A 22,987-nucleotide genomic window follows, 5' to 3' on the forward strand; every position below is an offset into this window, starting at 1 on the left:
CAGGAGGGTGTTGAGTTTGTTCTGCGCTGTCCTCTTACCCTGCAAAGGGTGGCCTGGCTTAGTCTTCCCCAGCCCAGGATAACTCTGAAATGTTTCTGGACTCCCAACTCCCATCACCTGTGACTCCTGCCTGCCTGGTTTGGGCTAATGGGAGTTGGGAGTCCAGCAACTTCTGGGAGGAAACTAAGCTGGCAAAGGCAGGCCTAGCCCATGTGAATGGAGAGCACACTCCTACAATGGGATTCGCTGCCCCGCAGCAGAACCATTTGTGCGGAAGGAGTTCTGTGGGAATGGGTAGAAAGGGTTGCCCGAAGCCAATGCCCATGTTAAGAAGAAAAGGCCTTGGAACAGGACGAGTTCCCAATTCGAGCAAATATCTCTTAAACAGCCATATTTGCGCCTGGCTCTCTCCTCTCCCCCCCCCCCTCACCTTTATGTCCATAATTGGCATGGACAAAATTCAGTTAGTTGTTTATACCAATGGACATTTTTCATGCTTTAGCACAAAGAGCCCCATTGCAAATTATTCATGAGGAGTTTTTTGTTTAATTTTGCCTTTTAACACCATGGCCGGGTCTGTCTTCTTTCAAGTTGTCACCGTGCAAAGAAGCCCATGTTCTATCGGGAATCGCTTCGGATCTCTCTCTCTCTCTCTCTCCCCTCCGCCCCCACCCCACCCCCTGGTGTTTTTTAGATGTTTTGTTATTGCCTCTTTGAATCAACCCAAGCTGAACCGAACCAGGAGTATGGGGCTGGTGTGGGGGTGGGAGACAGGAAGGCTGTTTTGATTTGCTTCATTTCTGAGATGGTGCAGGCGTTGGCACATGACATACAGAAGGTGGTGGGGAGGGCGAAAGCACTCTTGGCGGGCACAGTGGCATTGTCAGATTCCACTGGAATTTTACTCAATATGGCAAATTAGCTCACTTTGCCCAGGAACAGCCAAGTGAGGAGGTGGGGTTTCAACATTCCATTCCCAACACATACACACACACACACACACATATCACGCCTGTGGGTGTATAGCAAAGCAGATGACAAAGGGTGTTCCTTCCCTGTGGCCAACTTGATAGGGTAGCCAAATCTCCTGCACTGTGGCTAACCAGATGCCCCAAGGGGAAGGCCACAGGCAACGCTTGAGTGCAGCAACAACTCTTGTAATTTTCAGCAGCTGGGATTTAGAGGCATACTGTCTCCTGCACAACTATCACACGTGCCTGTCTCTGTTACATATTGCTGTTACGTTAAGCGGCTGGCATGCTGGCTCACCTTGGACTGTGGAAGCAGACCCACTTGCTGGAAGTTGACCAGGTTGATCCAGAGGCTGCCAACCTGACCTTCCAACTCCTCTACCTTAAGTGGGATAGGCCATAATTTTAGGACTGTTTCCTCCTCTTCCCCACTTGCTATTTTGGGAGAGGGACCCTGTAGCTAGAACACGTCCTTTTCAGGAAGAAGACCCCAGGCTCCATCCCAGTCATCTCCAGTTAAAAAGATGATATGGAAGACCTCACTCTGCCTGAGACCCTGGAGAGCTGCTGCCAGTCAGAGTAGGCAATACTGGCCTAGGCTGGTAAATAGCCTGGCACAATATAAGGCAGCTTCCCATGTCCTACTCTCTGTCACCCCCATCCCCTAAGTAAGTGTAGCTGGAGCAAATATCTGCCCCTTTTGCTCTGCTGCCAGGCAGGAAAGTTTCAGAAGTCATGGTATTTCTCCCAGGTGGAGATGCTCCTGTCCTTTATAAACTCTCTGCTCTCTCCCCAGCAACATCTCTCAGGTGAGCTTATATGTCACTCTTTCTTTCATTTACCCAACCTTCACCCCACCTCCTGATTGTTCCTTTGCACCAGGTGGGCTGTAACAAAGTCTATACCAGCACTTCCGACGTAATGACCCATGAGAACTTCCACAAGAAGAACACCCAGCTCATCAATGATGGATTCCAGCGGTTTCGGGCCACGGAGGACTGTGGCACAGTGGACTGCCAGTTCTACGGGCAGAAGACCACTCACTTCCATTGCAGGTGGGCTCTCTGCAAAAGGGGGAAAGTGTTCAGGTTACCCTGGGGGCATCACTCTGCTCTAGCCTGGTGCCCTTCAGGGCTACGTGTTGAGTTACAGTTGCTATCATCCATGACAGTTGGTCATGCTGACCAACGGTAATGGCAGCTCTTGTTTACAACAAACACAACCAAGAAAAACCTAAATGACATGCTGGTCCAAAGAAAGACAGAGCCAGTGTGGTGTAGTGGTTAAGAGCAGTAGATTCGTAATCTGGTGAACCGATTCGCATCTCCGCTCCTCCACATGCAGCTGCTGGGTGACCTTGGGCTAGTCCACTTCTTTGAAGTCTCTCAGCCCCACTCACCTCACAGAGTGTTTGTTGGGGGGGGGAGGGAAAGGAGAATGTTAGCTGTGTGTGTCAGAGAGGACACACAGAGAAGAGCCTTAGAGCCTTTGCAGGGTCCAAGTCAGTTCATGTGGAGAGAAGCAGTTGTTGAGGTACTTTGGTCCTGAGCCGCCTATGGCTTTATAGGTCAAAACCAACACTTTGAATTGAGCCCAGAGTCTAACAACAACTGGACTGAATTGAGTTGGAGTCCAACAACATCTGGAGGGCCACTGGTTCTTCATTCCTGATGTACACCACTTGAGTATGACCCATGGAGTAATATGAATATTCCTAGCTATGGCAGCTCATTCACAAACACAGTTTGTGGGTTGTCTCCAGCTAAGTCCTCCAAAGAGAAGACCAACTGAAATCAATAACGCTCAGCTGGTCCTGTCCATTAACTTCAGTGGGTCTACTCTGAGTAGGATTAGCATTGGCTACAACCTAACCATTTCATTCTCCTGTCCCCAAGTAACAGAAATGTACATGTGGCTGGGACTCCGATTTTTTTTTAAAAAATCTAGGCATAAAGTACCAGAGACAGGAACATTTTGCAAAAATATTAATTCATGTTAAAAAGGCAAATCGTATACCAGAAAGTGAGAGAACAAAGGAAAAGCCAAGAATGAAAATATGGTGGCGGGGAGGTAGATCTAGTTACAAACCAAGAATCTCTCTTATACCAAGGCTTAGTTCAGACCTCCTTGTATTTGAGGCGTATCACTTGAACCTGAAGGGTAGCTCCATGGCAGAGCATCTGCTTTGCATGCAGAAAGACCTGGTTCCAATCCCCAGAAGCATCCCCAGGTAGGGCTGGGAATGTCTCCCATCTGGAACCCTGGAGTGCCGCTACCTCCCTGCGCTGACAGTACTGATCTCACTGGACCAATGGTCTGATTCAGTATAAAGCATCTTCCCATGTTCCTGTGAGAGCAATGGTGAGCTTAGCTCCTTAACCCTGGTTGCTATCTGTGTAGTTTGGCACAGTGGTTTCCAAAATGAAGCCAAGATCTGGGGTAGCGGGTGGAGATCGAACTGCTCTACGTAGTACTTCTGCTCAGGTATAGGAATGCCTGCCCTGTTCTATGCCTGATCCTCTGCTCCCCCTGTCGCACCTCACAGGCGTCCTGGTTGCACTTTCACCTTCAAGAACAAGTGCGACATTGAGAAGCACAAGAGCTACCACATCAAGGACGACGCCTATGCCAAGGACGGTTTCAAGAAGTTCTACAAGTACGAGGAGTGCAAATACGAAGGCTGCGTCTACAGCAAGGCCACCAACCACTTCCACTGCATCCGGCCCGGCTGTGGCTTCACCTTCACCTCCACCAGCCAGATGACCTCCCACAAGCGCAAGCATGAGCGCCGCCACATCCGCAGCTCGGGCGTGCTGGGCCTGCCCGCCTCCCTCCTGGGGGCCAAGGACAACGAGCAGGAGGAGTCCAGCAATGACGACCTCATTGATTTCTCCGCCATGAGCTCTAAGAACTCCAGCCTGAGTGCCTCCCCCACCAGTCAGCAGTCTTCCATCTCCCTGGTCGTCCCGGGAGCACCCTCCTCGGCGGCAGAGCTCTCGGCCTCGCAGGCCTCCAGCAAACCCAACAACATGCCGACGGCTTCGAAGATCCCCGGCCTACTCTCCCAAGCCCTCCCAAGCAATATCCCTTTGGCGCTGGCACTCTCCAACGCAGCACTTCCCGGAACGGCGGGCTCTTACTTCCCTATCCTCCCCAGCCGGGTCGCCACCCCGCTGCCCGCCGGCTCCGCCAGCTTGATAGCCGCCAGCGCTTCCGGCACCAACCCAGCGCCGTCTGCCAGCTCCCCTTCTTCCCAGGCCATCTCAGGTTCCAGCGAGGCAGCGCTCACCTCTTCCCCAACTCCGGCAGCATCCATCATGGAGAGGATCTCCGCCAGCAAAGGCCTGATTTCGCCAATGATGGCCAGGCTGGCTGCTGCAGCACTTAAGCCCTCTGTGGCTGTGGAGGCAGGTGAGTTTGTTGGCCCTCCTGGTTGAACAGAAACCTGTTTTGTTATTGTTTTTTAATCATTTATTTTTCCTGAAAGAGAGAGGTCATTGAGGGAACTATTTTTCCTTTTTTAGAAAAATAAAATGCCACTTGCTGTCTGTGAAGCAGTTCACCGTCAGCTGTAGTGCCTCCGGGTAGATTAATATTTTAGTCACTTGGGGATTGTGGATGAAAGCCCGGCGGACATCTTCCTGTCAGCAACTTCCCCCCCTGCCATCTTTTAATCCTTGTCTCTGTGTCTGCCTCATTCTTTTTTTATTCATTTAATGTGTTTTCATAACTTTATGGGACGTTTGCCCCTACTTTTTTCTTCTTCTTTTGAGGCAATTTCATTATATATATTTTTTACAAATTAGATTTTTCCAACGTAGTTTGGGGCAAGGAGTAGAGACCCAAAGGCCAGGCGGCTGCACTCTCTGGCCGGGACAAGGCAAGATGGCGGAAGAGGTCGCGCAGTTTGAACCAATCTGATTGGCTGTCAGTTTCGATAGACCTGACACCGCAGACGTTCCTTTTGGGCATGCTCAGTGAGGAGGCCGGAGCGGTCGCCAAGGCAACGTTGAGATTGGGGAATGGGAAGGGGGCTTGACTAGCAGTCTCAAGCTGCCACATTGCCTCAGCATTAACAGAGTCTTTAATAAACGCTTAAGAGGCAGCCCCGCAAATTAGTTATGACAGTTTGCGCAGAGCATCAGATCTCCCCCCTCGCTCCTGCCGCCCTCCTCCTTTAAAGGGCCCGTAGCCTGGACAACTTTGACATAATTTTGCAATAATTATCACTTGGAAGAATTTCCGCACCGGGGTGGACGTCAGAACCGATCACGTCAACCCGGCAATAAATGCTGACCAGCAGACTCAGGCCATTCCTTTTCTCTCCAACCTTACTGTTGCCGTTGTTGGTGTTTTTTTTTTAACTTTCTTGTACATTATTTGATATTGTTTGATCGTTATTGTCAGTTGGCTTCCTTTATTTACTTATTTAAAACTTTGTGGGTTTTCCTCCCCCCTCCCTCCCCTCTCTCCCTCTCTCTAAAACGCAGGGAACGGACAACCAACCACTCCTGGACGGTTTAACCCAGCTCAGATTAAGCAGGAGGCTACAGAGAATCCAGGCTCTGGGTCCACCGTGACCCAGGATTCCTTGCAGGAGCACAGCTTGGACCTGAGTGTGAAGGATCATGGGTAAGAGAGGGAGGCTCTGCAGTGACAGATTTGGGTGATGGCGAAGAGGAACATGGCAATGTCCTAAAAGCTTGCTGCGTTGAGCATGGGTGGGGAAGAGGGCATCATCGGAAGCCTCTCAGTCTGACTAGAGCGGTTAAGATAAATGTGGCCAGGCCTGCTGCTGGGAATAAGGTCGTTGGAGACGGCAGTCTGTGCAACAGTCCCGTTTGTTCAGCTTTTCAGTGGCCCACAGCCTGGCTCACGTACCCTTAAACTCCACCTCACCCTTTTTAAGTGTATGAATGAATCCAGCAGAGTTTTGCCTGAGTTGCATTGTGCGGGGCAACCAGCTCCCTCTGCTCCCATGGGCTTTCTTTAAGGCACTGTTTGCCAACCTGGTGCCCTTTCTTGTGCTTTGGACCACAACCCCCATCAGCTGTCCCAGCTGGAGGGGGGGGGCTGATGAGAGTTGTCGCCCAAAACAATTGGAAGGTGGCAGGTTGGCCTAGTTGGCATCCAGACGCCCTTCACTCATTTCCTTGGAGTGCTGTTATAACTCAGAACCAGGGCGGGGTTGAGCGGTGAAGAGCAGGACAACAACTTGGCTGTTGGACATAAGAACTGTCACTCTCCCGCTTACATCTCAGCCAAGTCTTCAGGTGCTCTGGACTGGTTAGGCCAGTGAGCTTGACCCTGGCTGGCTGGAGAGTGTGGCTCCCACCTCATCCGTCCTTCTCCAGCAGGTGGAATGTGAGGATGGGGACCCCAGTTTGAAAGGAGAATTAATTGCAGTTGTCGTCATTCCCCCCGCCCTCACCAATGCACATCTTAACTAAACCCTGTTGGTTTGTGTGTTCCAGTAATGAATCAAATGGCCACACAGTCTCGGCAAATTCATCTCTTTTATCCTCGCTTATGAATAAGGTAAGAGCCATCCATCAAGGGCCTTTCATTCCCCCCACCAAGAGAAATTAAAGCCACGGTGGCGAGGTGGGGAGGGAGGGGGAGACGCGTTTGTTTTTTAATGTTTTGCCTCTAATAAGATGAGTTTGTACCATTTAAATTTTGAGACCATTTTTCATCGGGTATAATTTCAGAGCCACTGCTTACGAATTAATTTAATGAACTGGCTGAAGAAATATATCGCAGCCTCTGACATCTTCTTCTCTCTCCCCCCACCCTCCTATCCCTTTGGAAACGGGAGGCCTCCGAAAGGGGTTTGTTTTTTAATTTCCAAACCAGACAATTCCTCTTTTGTTTCCTGTTATTAATTCTATTTATTTACCGTAAAGGTTTTCTGAGGGTGGTGGCATGTGGTTGTTTTTCTGAGTGTAGGAAGCAGGGCAAGCGTGGGGGAGGGCAGGATATACCTGAAGTTTTGAGCCAGAATCTTTGATTCCATGCTTTCAGCACCCTGGAATGCCACTGCTCTGGAATGTTTTTTTAACTGCATAATTCTTTTGTTAAGTTGGGGCAAGGGAGAATAATTATGCACCCAACAGATATATTTTTCCCCTTTTACATGATAAATGCTACTTTGGCTAGATTAATTGTGCCCCCCGTAGCCAGCTGCATCTGCAGTCTGGGTATCCTCAAAGCCAGCCTTCGGTGTCCTGTTGCGTGATGAGTTTTCGAGGCATCCCTGTTTTCTTCCCCTGAGCACTGAGCGTGAGATCTAGCCAGGGCACGGAACCCCCCAGAAAGGACAATGTGACTTTGTCTGATGCTCTCTCTCTTCCCTTGTCCATCCATCCCAGAAAGCTTTTTATTTCCTTCTCTCATCAGGATTTCAGTTGTTCTTTTAGCACATTATCAAGCTGGACTGTGCCACTGTGTATTTTCAGCTCTTCTTTAAATCTGTCAAAGCACCTGCTGATTTGGATTGTGAGAGGGGTTTTTTCCCGTTTCCCAAAGAAGGAAACTCGCAGAATTTGGCGAGTTTTTTCTTTCATAAACCATATATACCGTTACACACACACACACACACACACAGAGCACTCAAAGCGGTTTGGTTTGGTTTGGTTTACTGACTGTAGATAAAACCTGACTATAGCCCCAGAGAGCACCAGGAACTCATTCTGCAGAAGTGGGTTCCAGAATCTGATCTTAAGCCCTCTTCAGATTTCTCCCAGCAGATTAATACTGCTTCCCAAATAACTGACAACTGAGAATAATTCTGTTTTGTAGTGAGGGAACCACTCATTATTAGACCTTACACCGAGAAGCATCACTGCTCTGGGAACCAGTATAGAAAGGCAGGGACCTACGTAACAACTGCCAGGGGTCTCCTTCCCCAACCTAGTGGCCCATGTGTTTGTGCTGGCTGAGGCTGATGGAAGTTGTACTCCAAAATGTCTTGTTGTGGAAGGCTTCCCTAGCAAGTACACAGTTGCCGTAGGATTTGGACCTGGACTTCCCTTGCTCCACTTCACTCCACTCCCCAAGGCTGTTCTTTTCCGTTACTTTTTAGGACAAACCACAACTTATTTGGGGATAATCTCAGATGAACTCAGGATTTATCTCCTAACATACCACACCTGGTTTCTCCCCACAGATGTCTCAGACCAACCCCAACCTCGGCAACCTTCTTGGCTTGAAGGTGGAGGCTGACGGCAGCCCTCTGGGAGCTTCAGGTGATGCCACGCAATACCTGGGCAAGACAGTGAAGGCTCTTGTCCAGGAGAAACTCTCTGAGCCCTGGAAGATGTACTTGCGCAGGTGAGGGCAGGTTCTGAGCCAGGTTAGAAGGTGTAGAGAGGATGGGTATAGTACCAACATTACCCACTTAAAAACCGTTCGGGAATTTTGTGGCACTCCCTGCTGAGGCTGGGCATTTCTGTACTGTATTGCACGTACAGACCTTCTTATTTCAGCAAACATTTGGAGATGGTTGTAATGAAGCGGTATATAAATTGTCAAAAATAATTACATAAGCCTCCCTGTGTTCCTGCAGCAGTTCAAGATGGCTGTCACCACCTCAGCCCTGTCTCTGCTGCATTTAGATGTTTGAGCAGCACAGGTTGCACAATGTCACAGCCACCATAAATCTAAATTCCAAGGCTGTAATCATTTACATTTTATTTTACCATATTTAACTATCTATGATAGAATACAGACAGAAGATGCATCATTCATTCATTCATTTAAAAAAAGTTTATATGCCGCTGTACCATAAAAATATATCACAGCTGTTTACAACAAATATGAAAACAAAAAACCAAACAATAAAATCATAAAAAGTTTTAAACAAGTGAAAGGTGAAAAGAAATTAAGTAAAGCACTACATAAAAACGACGGAAAAACCAATATATCTAAAAGAGGAGTTGAAACAGATAAAATGAATTGCTATTAAAGCCTAAAATAGAACAAGAGAGTAAGGAAGGTGCCAAGTCAGTATATCTGTGGAGGGAGCTGTGCAATGAAGGAGCCACCACTGAAGAGGCCTTTTTAGCTGTGGCCTGATTTATTAAGGTGAAGGATGTCAGCATACAATCTCAGTTGAGAGCTAGGTTCAGATGGGAGCAGCCAGTCCTCCTGATGCTCAGAAATTGGGGGGGGGGGGGAGAAACCAATTTATGATGAGCCTGCAACCCTCCCAATGTTGTTACACTCCAACTGCCATCAGCCACAGTCAGCATAGCTGGTGGTCAGGGATGGTGGGAATTAAGAGTCTGACAACATTGGGAGGGCCCCAGAATTCGCATCCCTGGATGCAAGGCTCATGGGAGGTGGGACCCCATTTGGAAAGAAAGCTCCCTGCAGTGTCTCTGCATGAGTAGCTGCTCTGGCTTTTATTAAGACTGATGAAAACAGGGGTGATGGGGCACCTGTGGCCCTTCCAGTTTTTGTTAAGGCTGCAGCTCCCATCAGCCCTAGCCAGCATGGCCAGTGGTCAGGGATGAGGGAGTCCAACTACATCTGGAGTGATGCATATTCTTCATCCCTAGTTTATGGACTTAGCAATCAAAACCAGTGCTATGAATTGAGCCTGGGTCCTACTGTGTGTTCTGTGTACTTCGCTCCTCAGCAGGTCTCTCTCCCTTGAATCAGTGTTGTTGCCCCGATTCTTTCTGCAGGCTCCTTTCCCCTGATGATTTCTCTGCCCTCGTTCTGGGGCTCCCAGCTCCTCCCAGACTAGCATAATTTGTAAATTTCATTAACTTGGCTGTTTACTCCCTTTTCCCAGATTACTAATCAAGACATTAAATAAATTCAGACCAAGCCGGTCTCTTTCCCGGCAGGACTCATTGCATGCACACACACACCCAAAAAAACCCATAGCGGCAGTCATTTTTCATTCTCCTTTGTTTATGATCCTTCAGCCTGTTTGTGCCCCAGAAGCTGTTGCTTGCACCCCAGCCAGTTTGAGAACATATGAGACACGCTATCAAAATGCCTTTACTTAGGAGACAAGATTCGTTGCCTCCCTCCTTCCACTCAGTTTATAACTATGTTTTTCTAAAAAGTAATCCAGCTTGTCCAGAGAGGGGTTGCACTCTTCTAGAATCACAAAGCTGTTCTCAGCATTCCTTTGATCTTCTAGGTGTTGAATATCTTTTCCATAGAGATATGCTACATTAATGAACACCTTGCCACCCCCAAAACAATTCTTAGAAAAATCAGTACTTGTGGGGGCTGGAAGGCTCCCCCTCCCGATTTTCAAACCATCAACACGTCTGTACTCTTCAGAGTGCCAGATTTGATAGAGAAAGACATTTACAGATGTCTTTCATCCTGAAAGGCAAACTATCTAGCTATCTGTTAGTACTGGATAAACTAACAAGAGCTTTCATTCAGATAAAAAAGGGACCATAGCATCAAACACTAATGTTGCTCCACTGAAAATGTCAATTTAAAGAAAAGAAAATCTTTGCCTTGTACAACAGTAATGGTCCTTGAACTATTTTAAGCCATTTTGGTGTGGTGTGTTACCAATAATATTTGGAACACTTCAACCCTTCTTTTCTTGAAATTGGTTCAAAGCAGTCAAAGACTCCACCTTTCCAAATGTGATAGAGACGAGTGTATTAGAGGTGGCCTTTCTTTTCAAAGTGCCAGTGTCCACTGACTACATTTCAGTTATCTCACGAGTAAAAGAAAATTTCCTTCTTTCAGGATCTCCCCCTGACCTAAAAAAGGACACCTTCATCAGTGTTATTTTTCAATATGTAAATGTATTTAAATTCAACCGATTCAAAGCCAAACAGTTAATTAAAACATTGACATTCCTATGGAATGATATCCTGATTTCCTCCTGCTCTAGTGAATTTCCCCCCTTTTGTCGCGCTGTATCCGTTTGATCAGCCAAGCCATTATGTTTAGGCATGTGTAAGCTTGTGTCCTTGTCTCCCTGGTTCAAAGCCGACTGAGAAGTCTAGCTAAGCAAACGTAACTGGCAGCTGTGGAAGAGCCCTTTTTGGCAGGTATGCCTTGCTCCCAATATGTGGGAAAGCATCAAAGAGGCCACCAGCTTTTGCTGGTTCAGTCCCCAGCATCTCCAGCTAGGGTTGGAAAAGGCACCTGCTTGAAACTCTGGAGGGTCATAGAATCAAGAGAGTTGGAAGGGACCCTGATGATCATATAGTCCAACCCCCTGCAATGCAGTAATATGCAGCTGTCCTTTACAGGGATCGAACCTGCAACCTTGGGATTACACACAGCACTGAGGTAGATGGACCAGTAGTCTGGCTCAGAATAAGGCAGTTTCCCCATTTCTCTCTGTTAAGGTATATATATATGTGTGTGTGTGTCTCATTTTGGCAGATTTGGTACCAAGGACTTCTGCGATGCTCAGTGTGACTTTCTTCATAAAGTGCATTTCCACTGTGTGGTGGAAGAATGTGGAGCCCTCTTCAGCACCTTGGATGGAGCCATCAAGCACGCTAAGTAAGGGGATGAGCCAGAGACCCAACACACAATGAATTCCAATGCAATTCTTACTCCCCCCCCCCAACACAATAATTAAAATTACTCTTGATTAAAAGGCTGGAGGGGCAACCCTTGGGGTTACAGGAGCTGTGTGTGGCCTTGGCAGGATTCGGAAAGATGGTCCTGGGTGAACACAGTTGTTGACCCACACAGTTGAAAGTAATTGTGTTGGCCTTCCTTTTGCTATCTGGAACTTTGTTTTAGTTGGGAACATGGCACACTTCCTCCCTTTGCCTGGTGAGTGCAGCACAGTGGCTAAGAGTCTTGAGCTGTTCATCAGTTTGAATCTCGCCTCTGACACAGTAATCATAACTGTGGTTAAGCTCAGTTAGTTTGAAGCAGGCCACAATGTCAGTTTGGACCAAACAACAAATTGCAGTTAATCTAAACCAGAAGGAGGAAGCGCCTGAATTCCTCCTTGCCAACTGCGCTGGAGGAGATGAGGGGGCCAAGTGAGTGAGCTCAAGGTTCATCTAGGTTTTGTCATGACACACTAAACCAGGGATGGGGAACCTTAGACTTTCTAGATGCTGCTGCACTCCAACGCCCATTAGCCCGTCAGAACATCCAATAATCAGGGTTTATGGTTGCTGGAATCCAGCAACATCTGAAGAGCTGAAGATTCTCCCATGCCTATTCTAAACTATGCTTTAGAACGGCTTCTGAAGGCAGCTGCCATGTTCCGTCTTTGGGTTTCACATGGCTCAGGATTTTGGGACATTAATAAAAAGCGTGATTTAAGATACCTTGGAGGTCAGGAATCACCAGCACCACCTCCAGAAAGAAATAAAAGAGTAATCTATTACTGAACATAGTTTAAAAAGCAGGCATAACTTGGGTGTTTGGGGGGGGGTTATAAAAGGGGGGCTGATAATAAAGGAGGAAGGATGGAAGAGTGAAAAGGTTGCTTAACCATTGTCCAAATGGAAACAAAGAACTTTTGGCTGTGTTGAACTAAGTTGCACTCAGAGGAGACCCACTGAAATTAATGAAATGAAGTTACGTTCCTTAGCATTACTGGGTCTACTCTGAGTAGGACTGGGCTTGCATACAACCCTTTTTATCTACTGAGAGGTACTGACTTCCACACTTTGGAAACATGGGTGTGGTGCACTAATCAGAATGGGAGGTAAGGTGTGGGCTGCAAAGCAATTTTCATGTATAAAGTGTACGAGCCTAATGTTAACTGCTTTCTCCCCTCTTTCCATAGTTTCCACTTCCGAACAGATGGCGGAGCTGTGAAAGGAAGCTCTGAATTCTCTTTCCCAACCGCTGCTGAGACCAAGGCTTCCTTAGCCCCTTCGTCACCCTCAGCTTCTTCTTCTGCTGCTCTGGCCAACACCTCTGCCCCAGATGTGCCCACCCCGAGCTCGGTGACTGTGCCCTCCACTCCCACCCTCCTGGCCTGGAAACAACTGGCTTCCACCATCTCTCAGATCCCCACATCAGTGCCTAACCTGGCCACGTCCCCCTTGACGACGACTTCCCTCGAGAACGCAAAGCCTCAGGTCAAACCTGGCTTCCTCCAGTTCCAGGAGAAGTGAGTTAAAGGGGAGAATGGAGGGCTGGGGGAGGCAGTCCATTTCCCCCCAAGAGCCATTTTCTCCCACAGAGCATATCCTTGCTGCTCCCCTTCCACAACCATAGTGTAATCCCAGATCTGCTCCCTCTCGTTTAAAGTCAGGGTCTCCACAGGTAGCACTGACACTACAGTGGTACCTTGGGTTACAAACACCTCGAGTTACAAACACTTCGGGTTATAGACTCTGCTATCCCAGAAGTAGTACCTCAGGTTAAGAACTTTGCCTCAGGGTGAGAACAGAAATCACGCGGCAGCAAGCAGCAGCAGGAGGCCCCATTTGCCAAAGTGGTACCTCAGGTTAAGAACAGTTTCAGGTTAAGAACAGACCTCCAGAACGAATTAAGTTCATAACTAGAGGTACCACCGTATTGCCTTTTGCTCCCAAAAGAAGCAGTGATGGCCATAAACCTAGATAGCTTTAAAAGACAAATTCATTGAGGAGAAAAAGGCTGTCAGTGTCTAATAGCCCTGATGGTTTTGTTATACCTCCAGTGCTGGCTCAGTATACTTCTGAAAACTGCAGGAGTGGGGAGTGCTCTGGCACTCTAGTCTTGTTTGTGGGCTTCCCATTGGGGCATTTGGCTGCCTGCTGTAAGAAGATGCTAGACTAGATGGGCCACTGGCCTGATCCAGCTGCTGAGCTTTTCTTAAGCTCTGTGTTCTTCTCCCTTCTCTTGCCTTGTTTTAAATGGGTTCTAGGACAAAATAGGGATTGGAGCAAAGGAAGCTGTTTTGTTGCAATGGGTCCATCTAGCTTAGTATAATCTACTCAGACTGGCAGTAGCTCTCCAAGGTCTCAGGCCAAGTGGGATCTGTCCCACCACTTGCTCACCTGAATCTTTTTGCTTGAGTTCCCATGGATTGAACCTCGGACCTTCTGCATACAAAGCAGGTGTACGAACACTAAGCTAGGTGACCATCCCCTTGAAGGGAAGATATTTGAAAGGCCAGGATGGAGCATCTTAGTCATCTTAGTCGCGGGGGTGGGGGGACCCTGATTTCTAATAGCAATGATGCAATTAGAAGCAAGGTCAGGGAAGGCTGTCCAGAAACTTATTCTTCCTCTCTTTCTAATAAAAATTCCCCAGTGATCCATGCCTGGCAACAGATTGCAAGTATGCCAACAAATTCCACTTCCACTGTCTGTTTGGGAACTGCAAGTACGTGTGCAAAACCTCCGGGAAGGCAGAGTCCCACTGCCTCGACCACATCAACCCCAACAACAACCTCGTGAATGTGCGAGACCAGTTTGCTTATTACTCCCTGCAATGTCTCTGTCCTAACCAGGTAAGGGTGAAAGGCTGGGATGTAATGGGACAACAGCGGGTGGGGGAGCCAAGCCAGGAGCTTGGAGCCCACTGGTGTCATGCTGACTAGACCCATTAAAATGAATAAACATGACTGACTTAAGTCCATTAACTTCAGTAGGTCTACTCTGAGTAAAATTTTGTTGGATGCATCCCAGAGAAGCAGAATGGGGTCGATGCCCTGTTGTGTGTGCCACCCATCAAATTACAACTGCACTGCAGGTTTAGGCTAGTTTAGCTTTCATGCCTATCCTCCAGCTAAGGGCTTGTACACACTTCTGCTTGTCCCATTCTTTCTAGGCATGGTCCAAGCAATTTTGTGACTGCCCCACTGCTTTCCCCCTGAAAAACCCATTGTTTTCAGCTGAATTAAAACAAACAGCAATCCACAGAAAACACAATCAACATGGATAAATACGTGCATTTCATAAGGGTCAGAGGAAAAAAATATCCTGGGACATTCCTCCACCAGACCTCACACTAACTTGGTTGGGTTTTGTTCTGAGTCAGGGTTGCTGTTCGTGTTGTGTGCTGACCTTGCTTGCCCTCATCTTCTCCTTCCAGCACTGTGAGTTCCGAATGCGAGGGCATTACCACTGTCTTCGCCCTGGCTGCTTTTTTGTGACCAACATCACCACCAAACTCCCCTGGCACGTGAAGAAGCACGAGAAGGCAGAGCGCAGAGCAGCCAACGGCTTCAAGTACTTCACCAAGAGGGAAGAGTGCGGCAGGCTAGGTAAGTCTCTCTCCTCTGGTGTAACATGGTGTTGAGGCAGGATCTTTCACCAGTTGGCAGCAGCAAAAAGCCTGACACTGGATCTAAGACTCACAGGGAAGTGTGCATACAATTGCACTCAGTCACTCTTGGCCATTTCCTCCATAAAGAGTGTTTTTTTCCATCAGGCTTTCTTCCTCCTCCTTTGATAACGGAGTCTGTTCCCTTTTCCCAAGCAATGGGAAGTTTCCAGCCACCTTTGCAGGATCTGTTTCCTGTAGAGAAAAGAATGTGGGGAACTTGTGACCTCTCTCTCTAAAAAATTAGTATGTTTACTTACAAATCTTCAGGTTGATTTTTGTAAGGGTGTAGTGGCAAGCATACAGGTAGTTAGTGCCTGGGAAGCCCCTTCTTACTAGCCCTTTTATTTTATATCAATCCTCAAAATGGTATGATTGTCCCAACATCCCTGTGAGGTAGGGTAGGCTGACTGATACCAGGTCAGCCAATGAGCTTCATGGCTGAGTGAGGATTTAAAGGTAGGTTTCCCCAGCTCCTTGTCCAGTTCTCCAATTGCTACAACTGCACCATTGCCCAACCTTTCACACAACCAGAACTGAGTGCACTTCTGTTCCATGCCAAATCGCCTACTTTGTGTGTGGGTAGGCAGACAAACAGGTTTGGAAAAGTTCCTTTAATCAGACTGAATTGTTGCCTTTGATCAGTGGGTCCTGCCCTGAGTAGTTAAGAATGCAAGTGGGGCAGGCAACCCACAGCTGTTTCTAACAAATACAACCCCAGTGGCAACTCCCCAGCAAGGTGAGACGTCTCTGCTCACCCTGGTTGCAGGAGGAGAGTCACAGGGAGCAAACACCTGCTCTGATCACCTTAGAAATTTGAGTGTGATGGAAGAACCCTGAAATCTCCCAGTAGTCCTTTTTGCACGAAACCCCTTGGCTTGAGGAGTACATTTTTTGATACTCCTTGCCAGATCTGCCTAGCAAAAGCCAAAAGGTAAATATTTCCCAATGGTGGTAGTGGCAGGGTAAGGGAGAGAATCCTCCCATTCTCTCTTCTGGCATCTACAGTCGCTTCGGCGCTGGAGGCAAGCACATTGCCTCTTTCAATGCCAACCATCCAGGCACATCAAAGCGCCTGATAGGCGGCATGGAACCAGGCAGGGGGTGTGTGGCTGGCAGCTTCGCTTGCCAGACTTATTAGGGCTATGCCAAAAACAATTACGAAATTGTAAACACCTCCCCCTCCTCTCCTCCAGCACCTCCAGCTGCTACGGCAAACAAAAGTGAACCCTCCTGGGCTAAGCCCACACACGGTTAGTCCCTTCTGCAGACTATGAGCAGAGGCACACAGCACTCAGCCCCACTGGCTCAGCTGCTTAACTGCAACCAGGGGTTCTGCCAATCCCTGGACCACGTCACTACTTTGTAATTTCATAGGGGTGCAACCAGTTTAAAGTTACTTATTTATCTGCAAAATTTAAGTCATCCCATATAGAAACCAGCTTTCTGCCCTCAGTAATCCAAATGACAGGACCAGTTTTTAGGGCACCAGTGATAGCTGGGACCTGTGTGTTTGCACCTCTTAGTTTAACAGGTGCTGAGCTCTAGCAGGGTCCTATGTGATTGTGAAAGTGGTGGGGACCCTTTCCAGAAGGCCTACAATGGGGGTGGCCCAGCAGGTGTTTGTTGCTGGACTCCAGCTCCCATCAGCCCCAGCCAGCATGGCCAGTGGTCAGGGATGGCTGTATGTGTTGTGTGTGGACACAGGTTCTAAATCCCTATCTGAACAACCAATAACACCCACCCACCTGCTTGCTGGCTCTGCAGTCAAAGATTCCATGCAGGACTGGCCTAGACTGAACACCTGCATATGGCGGCTCTAGTATCAGAAACAGATTCTGGAGGCTTCTTGTTTGACAGATAGTTTTTTGCAAGTAGCAGGGGCTTCTTCAGGCAGTTACCTTTCCTCTATGCAGGTGGTCCGGGGGGGGGAGTTAAATTTGGCTTCTAAGTCCTTATTTGTAGGCAGGGGGAGAGTCTCCTTTGACTTTTGAAGCTAGCTACCCCCTCTTTTCTCCACCAGCTGTACCTGCACCTAGAGAAGTGTTTAGCCCCATGTTGTCTGGGCCACCGTGTATTCGCTGGAGGCCTGGAGAACAAAAAAGCCATGGCCTTCTTTGTGTTCCTGGCTGCCTCCCCGCTGCCCCCCTGAACACAACTGATTCTATTGATGGGGATAAAAATAGCCAATACTCGCGCACACACACACATGACAAAACAAAACAGCCAACGTTCAAAGCGAGAGCAGGAGAGAGATCTCTTCCTATTCGGTTGTGGGTTTTTTACTTCATAAAGAATTCATGTTGGAGAGGCAGCGAGGCCTGTGGTAACCTGGGCAACGGCAAACAACACCGTCAGTCTGCCCCTTACCTGGGTCTTGGCTTACGAATGTCAAGCGGCTTGGCGGTTGCCGCTGTTTGCTCAATCGGTGCTGTTCCAGGGGATGGCTGGGGCCAGACAAAGCCGCCCGATGATACATGACACTCGGCTGCCCCAGCAACAGGCAAGCCTTCACCTGCCTGCGGCCGATACAGTTTCAGTCCTGCCAGCACTGTTTGTTCTTCTTCCTGAAAGGAGAACAGGGTGGCGGGTTGATAGAGACAGAACAGGGGGGCGCTGGGTGATGGGGGGAGTTCTACGGGGTGAGAGAATAATATTTAAACAAATACCAAACTTGGCAGAGACATAAAACAGTGCCACTTTCTTAAGAACATACAGTTTGCTCAATTCACTGGCTGAATTTGGCAAGGAGCAGGCGTTGTGGTGGGGGACATTTATGGATGCGCTGAGGAAGAGAAGAGGTTCTTCATGATGTGTGCGGATTTGTGTGCACAATATTGTTGGTGAACATGGACTGTTTGTGATGCTTTTCAAGCATGCAAAGTGATGCACTCAAATATTCCTCAAATAAGGCCCAAGAGCCTGCTTTGAGTTCGATAGTCGGTGAGCTTCTGGGCAAGCAGACCAATTTTTTTTTCTAAACAGATGTTGAACAGACTGAGCTCTGGCACCATCCTCTGAATCATCACTATCACTTGCCTACTGGCCATGCTATATCTGGGGCTGATGGGAGTTGGAGTCCAGCATTATAGCCAGAGGGCCACCCTCATCTAAACCCCCAAAGAAAAAGGAGAAATCAGGGCTGCCATCCCATTAAAGGAATCTTAAAAAGTTACTCAGTTAATTGATTAAACTTACACAAATCTGTTCTAAAACAAACGAAACAAAATGTGTTTCCTTTGCTTTTGTTAATGCACGAGGCATTAACTTAGGAGAGGCATATCCCCCTCTGCCAGCTGCAGTTTTCATAACTACTGCATTTAAAAACTGGGCTTCAAAAAATGTTGTCCAATTAATTTGGACACATTTTTAGTCTATCAACATGGTTTTTAATGGATTGATCTAGCCAATTAATAAATTAAATGTTGCGGCGTTACTTAGTTAATTACATAGAAAAATTAGGACACCGAAAGGGCTTCACATACATTATCTCACTCATATTTCCCTAGATGTTGCTGGAATACATCTCCCATCCTCTCTGGCCATTGGCTGTGCTGCTTTCTTGGGGCTGATGGTAGTTGGAGTCCCACCACCACCTGTGAGGACATTATTACTGTAGAGCGGGCATGGCCAAACTTGGCCCTCCAGATGTTTTGGGACTACCGTTCCCATCATCCCTGACCACTGGTCCTGTTAGCTAGGGATGATGGGAGTTGTAGTCCCAAAACATCTGGGGGGGCATGTTTGGCCATGCCTGCTCTAGAGCCATGTAGCCCCTCTCTCTCCTTATTCATTTGAGACTTCTCCCACCACCACCTTTGGCAAAGTAGAAAGGATTCAACCAGCACTCATGTTCAGTGGCCCTAAAAACCTTTTAGGTGACAAGAGGCCTACTCCACACTGACCCCCTGCCAGGCTTTGTGCCATGTGCACTGATTGGACTAGGTGAGGAAAGTAGGGGAAGGACATCCTTGAATCTTAATCAGGTGTGGGGGAACTCTGGCTGCCAGATGTTGCTGGCCTACAGCTCTCAACATCCCTGACCATTAGCCATGCTTGCTGGGACTGTTGGGAGTTGTAGTTGGTTCAGCAACATCTGGAGAGTCACAGGTTCCTTACACCTGATTTAAGTCTTGGATTTTAAGACAATAAAGCAATCCCACCTCCCTCTTTCTCACCTGTGTCAGAAGCCTATATGCTACTAGTTTAAAACAAGTTCTCTTTCCTGACCCCTTTTCAGCAAAAGAGAATCCTTTCTGCCTTGTTCTCCCACATTAGGAAGTATTTAACACACAAGTCTGGGGATGCGGAAGAGCCAGCAGTCAGTCCCAATTGCTGCACTCTCTCAGAGATCAAACAGGACAGCAGCCATTGCCAAGCCCCCTGCCCGGAGCGCAGCTGCTCCACTCCTGGCCACTGTTAACTTATGAAGTTTGCATCTGTTTTGCATTCCCTCCCTCCCAGGTTGCAAGTACAACCAAGTGAACAGCCATTTCCATTGCATTCGTGAAGGCTGCCAGTTCTCCTTCCTCCTGAAGCATCAGATGACGTCCCATGCTAGGAAGCACATGAGGAGGATGCTGGGGAAGAACTTCGACCGTGTTCCCACTCAGGTGATGACTCCTGCAGGGTGGCTATAAATATGCTTAGAAACCACTAAGCTATGGCACTTCCCCACGTAAGAAGTTGCTATATCAAGTCAGACTATTTAGCTCAGAACTGACTGGCAGCAGCTCTTTGGGCAGGAGCTTTTTCCAGGCCCACCTGAAGTTACCAGGAATTAGGATCTTCTACATGCTGGCCAGATGGCCTGGAAGCTGTACACCGGCTCCCTCGGCCAATAAAGCGAGATGAGCGCCACACCCCAGAGTCGGTCACGACTGGACCTAATGGTCAGGGGTCCCTTTACCTTTACATGCCAGGCAGATGCTTTACCACTGAGCTACAGCCCTTCCCCAAGACCTATGTGAATTGTCCAGGACAAGATGTGCAAGCAGAATCTTCAAAATTCCTCACGGCTCCTGATCTTTGCTCTAAAATCTGCATTCACATTCAGTTCTGCCATTGTATTACTTCTGCAAATATTCAAAAAGCATTCCAGTTACTGGTATGTTAGAAAACATGACATCAGAATCATCCCCCTATATTATCCCCCTTTGCTCTTATTTTAAAACAACTGCATTGGTTGCCAGTTTGTTTCCAGGCCCCGTTGAAAGTGTTCCTGCTTGTGTTAAAAGTCTTAAATGACTCAGTCCCCAAATATCTGAGAAACCACTTCCTTCCCTACAGTTGAGCAGAGGGGGCCCTCTCAGTCATTCTATTGCCCTCAGAAACTTGGCAGAGGGTAGCCCCCCCTAAGTTGTAGACTTTCCTGCCCACAGGTGCATATTACACTGGCATTACATAGATTTCAGCAAATGCTGTAAACACTCTGCTCTGGCCTTTGACAACCAATATGTCTGTTTTCAGGACCCACCCTGTTCCTGTAACTTTCCTCTGTTTTAACAGTTTTTAATTCTGAATTTTAAAGTGCTATAACCCACCCCAGGACCTGCTGGTGAAGGGCAGGTGGCAAATGTAGTTGTAGTAGTAGTAGTAGTAATATAATGCAGAATCAAAAGACCCCCCTCCCCCAGCACATCTTAATGCACATGCTGCCTCTGCCATAGTTGCATCTGCTAAATTCAGCAAGTTCAACACAGCCCAATGCTGATGCCAAGATTAACATTCCCAGGCCCAGATTCTGGCAGCATCCTCTGCATATATATGCAGAATTCACAATGCCAACATTAGCACCCTTTAGGCAGGTGATGAATATGATGCCAGCCTGATTGTGCTAGCCAACATGACCTAGCAGTCCTTGAAGACATAACACGTACCAAACAAATGTCCACTTGGAGCCCAACTATAGTTATTGGTGTAGAAGTCAAACACACCCCTCCCAATATCGCGTTTCTTGATGCAGGTTATTGGACACACTCCAAGGAACGAAAACCTCCCCCAAGTCAGCAGCATGGCTCCCAGCCCAGCCTCATCAGGGACTCCTGCTTCCTTCCAGGGACCCCAAAGTATGATGGATACCGAGACAGATGAGTACATTGACTACACTGGATGCAGCCCTGGTGGCATCTCCTCCGAGTCCTCCAATATGGACCGCAGCTGCTCCAGCACGCCAGTGGGCAACGAAAGCACTTCAGCCGGTAAGTGACGCTGGGAGGAAACAGTTTATTTGTGATGCTTTGCTTCTGAGCAGCCTAAAAGTTGCATCCCTTGGGTACTCTCTCGCACAAGCTGCACCAAATCCTCCTCCTGCCATGCGGGATCTCCTCTCCGCCTCTGACACAGCAAGAGACATCACTGTGTCATCTAAAAGAGCCCCTTTGACAAAACCATTCGTGGTTTGTGGAAGTATTTTTATTCTGATCCAGAATGGGCTGTGCAGCTCATACCTTGCTAAAATAATTCCTGATGGAAATAAAGGTATTAGTACTTGCCCACTTAAAATCTCACCACCACCACCACCCCAGTGATCAAACAAATTGAACTTTACACAGTGGGCTTGCTGTAAGTTGCCCTTTGGGAGGGAAATTCTAGCATAGCACCTGTCACCAATCTAAGCAAGAGTGTCAGGGCTTGGGGTTATCAGGGGGACACATCAGTGAGGTTGGCTGGCACACTCCACAATTTCATCAAGGAGCATTAACCTAAAAGGAGTCCTCAGAGTATCCCTATGATAGCCATTTTTAAAAGTAACTGTTCCCCACACTGTTCAAGTTGATGGCCTTTGCTTGGGGCAGCCTGCTGGGGCTGGTGGAAACGTATTACTAAAAAACACCGGTCAATATCAGGGCGGCAAGTAAACGCTAATCGCAACCACTCCACAAACAGGGCAGAGCATAGAAACTCATAGCACTAAGGAAGCAGCCAAACTCCTCTCTTTAAACTGCACCACTGCTCATCACACCTCTCCAGGATGACGGTGCTTGACTGTAACCAGCCTGCCACAAACCAGATGGGGGGAGGGCAGGCGGTAAAACTGCAGTCATCCCTCTTTAGGTACTCACAGGGCCCTCTGCCACCTCTTGCTCTTCCCTGTTGGTCTCTGGGTATGCTCACTCCATCACTGCTATCCATCACTCTCTCCATCTCCTCTGTCAGTGGTTCCATTCTTGTATGTGTGAATGTGCTGTCCATTTTCATTGTATTGCTTACACTCTTGGGTTCTCATTTTGGTTCTATTTTTTCTTTTCTTTTCCTTCTTGTTCTGTTTTCCCCCTCCCCTGCTATTTTTTTCTTTCTTTCCACATTTCTCCAGGCTGCCTGGCTGCTGCTGCTGTTCCTCCTGCTGCCGCTGGTGGTGATGACGTTACCCAAAATGCACCACAACCACCACCTCTGCCTCCATCTTTCTCACAAGCCCTGCTCAGGTCTCCCCTTCCTTCCCTCCCGTATCTCTTCTCTCCATCTTGTGTCTCATACTCTCTGCTAAGTGCCACTCTGGGATCCAGCAGGGGCCTTGTCTTGCCCACCGCCAGCTCAACAGGGTTTTCACCCATCATTGCCGCCCCAACTCCAGTCAAAAGCGATGTCCCTCTAGTGCAGGATGCGGCAGGTAAAACCATTCTACAATTTCTCTCATACTTTTACAGCCCCACCCGCCACATCCTATCCAAAAGGCTTCACCTCCCTGTCCTTCCACCAAAGTCCTAGGGATGACAAACTGGTGCCCAAAATGACACATACCTAGTTATTTGATTGCCTTTTTAAAAAAAATCAATTTACAGAAGACC

At 48.0% G+C, this 22,987-nt stretch overlaps 1 protein-coding gene across 11 annotated transcripts in view; it reads left to right on the forward strand.

Annotated features, from left to right (window-relative positions):
• The window catches only part of CASZ1 (castor zinc finger 1), a 309,366-nt gene that overhangs the window by 278,723 nt on the left and 7,656 nt on the right, over positions 1 to 22,987 (forward strand). For 8 of the 11 annotated variants that reach the window (XM_088671542.1, XM_088671543.1, XM_088671546.1 and 5 more), the window contains 12 exons: positions 1,854 to 2,026; positions 3,517 to 4,382; positions 5,462 to 5,603; positions 6,446 to 6,509; positions 8,140 to 8,303; positions 11,349 to 11,471; positions 12,724 to 13,053; positions 14,184 to 14,382; positions 14,967 to 15,138; positions 19,662 to 19,810; positions 21,163 to 21,397; positions 22,513 to 22,809. In XM_088671542.1, coding sequence (XP_088527668.1) covers positions 1,854 to 2,026; positions 3,517 to 4,382; positions 5,462 to 5,603; positions 6,446 to 6,509; positions 8,140 to 8,303; positions 11,349 to 11,471; positions 12,724 to 13,053; positions 14,184 to 14,382; positions 14,967 to 15,138; positions 19,662 to 19,810; positions 21,163 to 21,397; positions 22,513 to 22,809 — 2,914 coding nt within the window. The remainder of the gene's footprint in view (positions 1 to 1,853; positions 2,027 to 3,516; positions 4,383 to 5,461; positions 5,604 to 6,445; positions 6,510 to 8,139; positions 8,304 to 11,348; positions 11,472 to 12,723; positions 13,054 to 14,183; positions 14,383 to 14,966; positions 15,139 to 19,661; positions 19,811 to 21,162; positions 21,398 to 22,512; positions 22,810 to 22,987) is intronic. The other 3 variants (XM_088671547.1, XM_035120501.3, XM_088671548.1) reach the window with 3 other exon arrangements.

This window comes from Zootoca vivipara, chromosome 6 (genome assembly GCF_965207765.1).
Source record: "Zootoca vivipara chromosome 6, rZooViv2.hap1.1, whole genome shotgun sequence".
NCBI classification, from domain to species: domain Eukaryota; kingdom Metazoa; phylum Chordata; class Lepidosauria; order Squamata; family Lacertidae; genus Zootoca; species Zootoca vivipara.